Genomic DNA, 2,191 nt, shown 5'->3' with positions numbered 1-2,191 from the left:
TTCTGATGTCAAGTATTCCTTGAGTGTCGGTGGGTCCATGCCAAAGTAGGATGAAATTTGGTTTCCCCCGTGGTAGCAGCAATTACAATTGGTCATGAACATAGCCACGAGAACCACCGCCGCAACATTGGATAGCATAATCTTTTGCTGCATTTTGTAGGTTGTAAATCCCCACAATTTTTTCATTCGGCCGAAGTTCCATTCGACTCCTTGGCGGACTCGGCTCATGGCGGTGTTGAAGCGTTGTTTTTGCTCGTCTAAATTGTTGCCCTTGTAGCCAGACACGATCCATTTCGAAAATAGGATAGGCAGGGTCCCCGTAAATATAGTAGCCATTGAAAATGTTCGAATTGGCCTCAAAGTACTCTTGCAGCTGACTTATGCGGAGCAATGTCACATCATGCCGACTGCCTTCCAAGGGGCCAAAAAAGTGAATACACAGACCATCCGGGGTCGTCAACCCTTGGAAGTTGAGGCAGTGCGTGCGTTTGTGGCCTGATTACGTCCGGTTTTGCAAGTTCAATCCAACTGCTCCATTGGCGGATGCGCTGATGCGACACGTTTCAATCTTGGCCCCATCGGTAAAAGCCCAAAACGGCCTTGCCATTGCCGTTGCCGATTCTGGTTCTATGGCACTGGCAATGGCTGGTTTGCTAAATCTCTCTATTATGTGCAGTAGGCCGCCATTCGTCGTGCGGTTGTAGCCATTGTCGTGCGGTTGAAAGATGTGCATTGTTGGCGCATTTTCATTGGACGAAATGATTAGACTTAAAATAGACCAGAAAAAGTAATTCGTAGTAAGAGACCTCAGTTTGCAATTTAATTTGGCCTCCGCAAGAGGTTCCCGTCCGGATAATGACGGGAGCGAAAGCAAAGAATTTTTTAGCCTCATCGCCCGAAGCAATGAGTGACTATGACCACCAACGCTCGCTGTCCCCTGTTAACGGGACGGAGCGATCCCGATCCCGAGAAGCCGAACGTGGCCGTCCCGTGCGCCGTCAAGCCACTACCCCGTTCGCCTCTCCACGCCGGCGTAATCCACCAGATGTTGACCAGCGGTTTCAACCATATGACTACGCCAACACCCCATTTACGGCGCCCACATCGACCCCCGTGGCCGCGCCATTTGATTCCAGCTGCGACACCAACTGGCGCCAACAACCTGCCCCCTGTCCCCGATGACGACGACATGGGACAAGGCGACGAGCGCGGCTTCGTGTACAACGCACTGGCGCTCCCTGACCCGCCCTCCTTCAACGGCTCGACCAAGTCGGAGCGGCGCACATTTATCCGCCAGTGCAACAAGTACCTGGCCCAAGTCAACGCCCTCCAGCTCAATGGCACAAGACCCTTCGTGATGCCTGTCAGCGGGTGCATGGATGTCTTTACCAAGAAGCGTGTGGCGATGTGGGACATGGCCAACCGCGACTACCGCGGCGTCACAGGGACAGAGTGGGCCGCATGGTTTAGCAAGGTGTTTGAAGAGGAGCGTCAAGACCTAGAAGTGATCAAGAAGCGTTTGACCACGGCGATCCGGTTCGATACGACAATCCTGGACGCCGACTCGCGCATTGGCAAGATGCTGGACAACCTGATGCGAGCCTTGGAGCGCGACGACCAAGCGTGGGTCGACATCATGGTCAAGGCTATCAAGCCGCTTGGCCTGCAGAAGTCGGTCCAACGCCAGCTGGCCCTCCAACGCAACAAGGCGTTGAAGTCCAACGTGTACCGTTTCGTTGACTGGCTGCGCGTGCATACCGCCGGGTACCATTTGTATGCCCCGGTGTAAGACAAAAAGACATCGGCGCCGCCTGCGACGGCAGCCGCAGCACCATCGCGGCCATCCAAGCCTGGACGATCTGAAGGCAGCGTTGGCAGCAGCAGTGGACCTCCCCAGCGCACCCCCGCCCCCGAGCAAGACAGCGCGAAGTACGAACGCAAGAAGGCGACATGTCTCAAGTGCGGCAGCGAGAACCACAAGGTGGTAAACTGCCCCAAGTGCGCGCCTGGCGAATCCGAGCGCCTGCTCAAGGATCAAATGGACAAGTGGGATAGCGCACGAAACAAGAAGGTGACCAAGCTTCAATGCAGCGCGAACAAGTCCCTCGGCCGCGAAGCCAAGATCGAAGGCATCGTGTCCGTCACGACGACCCTCCTCGACACCGGTTCCTACGTTACATTGGTAACAGCC

At 55.1% G+C, this 2,191-nt stretch overlaps 1 protein-coding gene across 1 annotated transcript in view; it reads left to right on the top strand.

The window, feature by feature from the left end:
* Positions 1–135, top strand: part of H257_17402 (hypothetical protein) — a gene marked incomplete at both ends in the record, with an annotated part of 960 nt that extends 825 nt beyond the window's left edge. Inside the window, one exon of the mRNA XM_009846200.1 lies at positions 77–135. Coding sequence (XP_009844502.1) covers positions 77–135 — 59 coding nt within the window. The remainder of the gene's footprint in view (positions 1–76) is intronic.
* Positions 136–2,191: the final 2,056 nt, after the last annotated feature.

The sequence above is a fragment of the Aphanomyces astaci genome (genome assembly GCF_000520075.1).
Source record: "Aphanomyces astaci strain APO3 unplaced genomic scaffold supercont1.106, whole genome shotgun sequence".
In the NCBI taxonomy this organism is placed as follows: domain Eukaryota; phylum Oomycota; class Saprolegniomycetes; order Saprolegniales; family Verrucalvaceae; genus Aphanomyces; species Aphanomyces astaci.
This window is presented reverse-complemented; position numbering and strand designations above follow the sequence as displayed.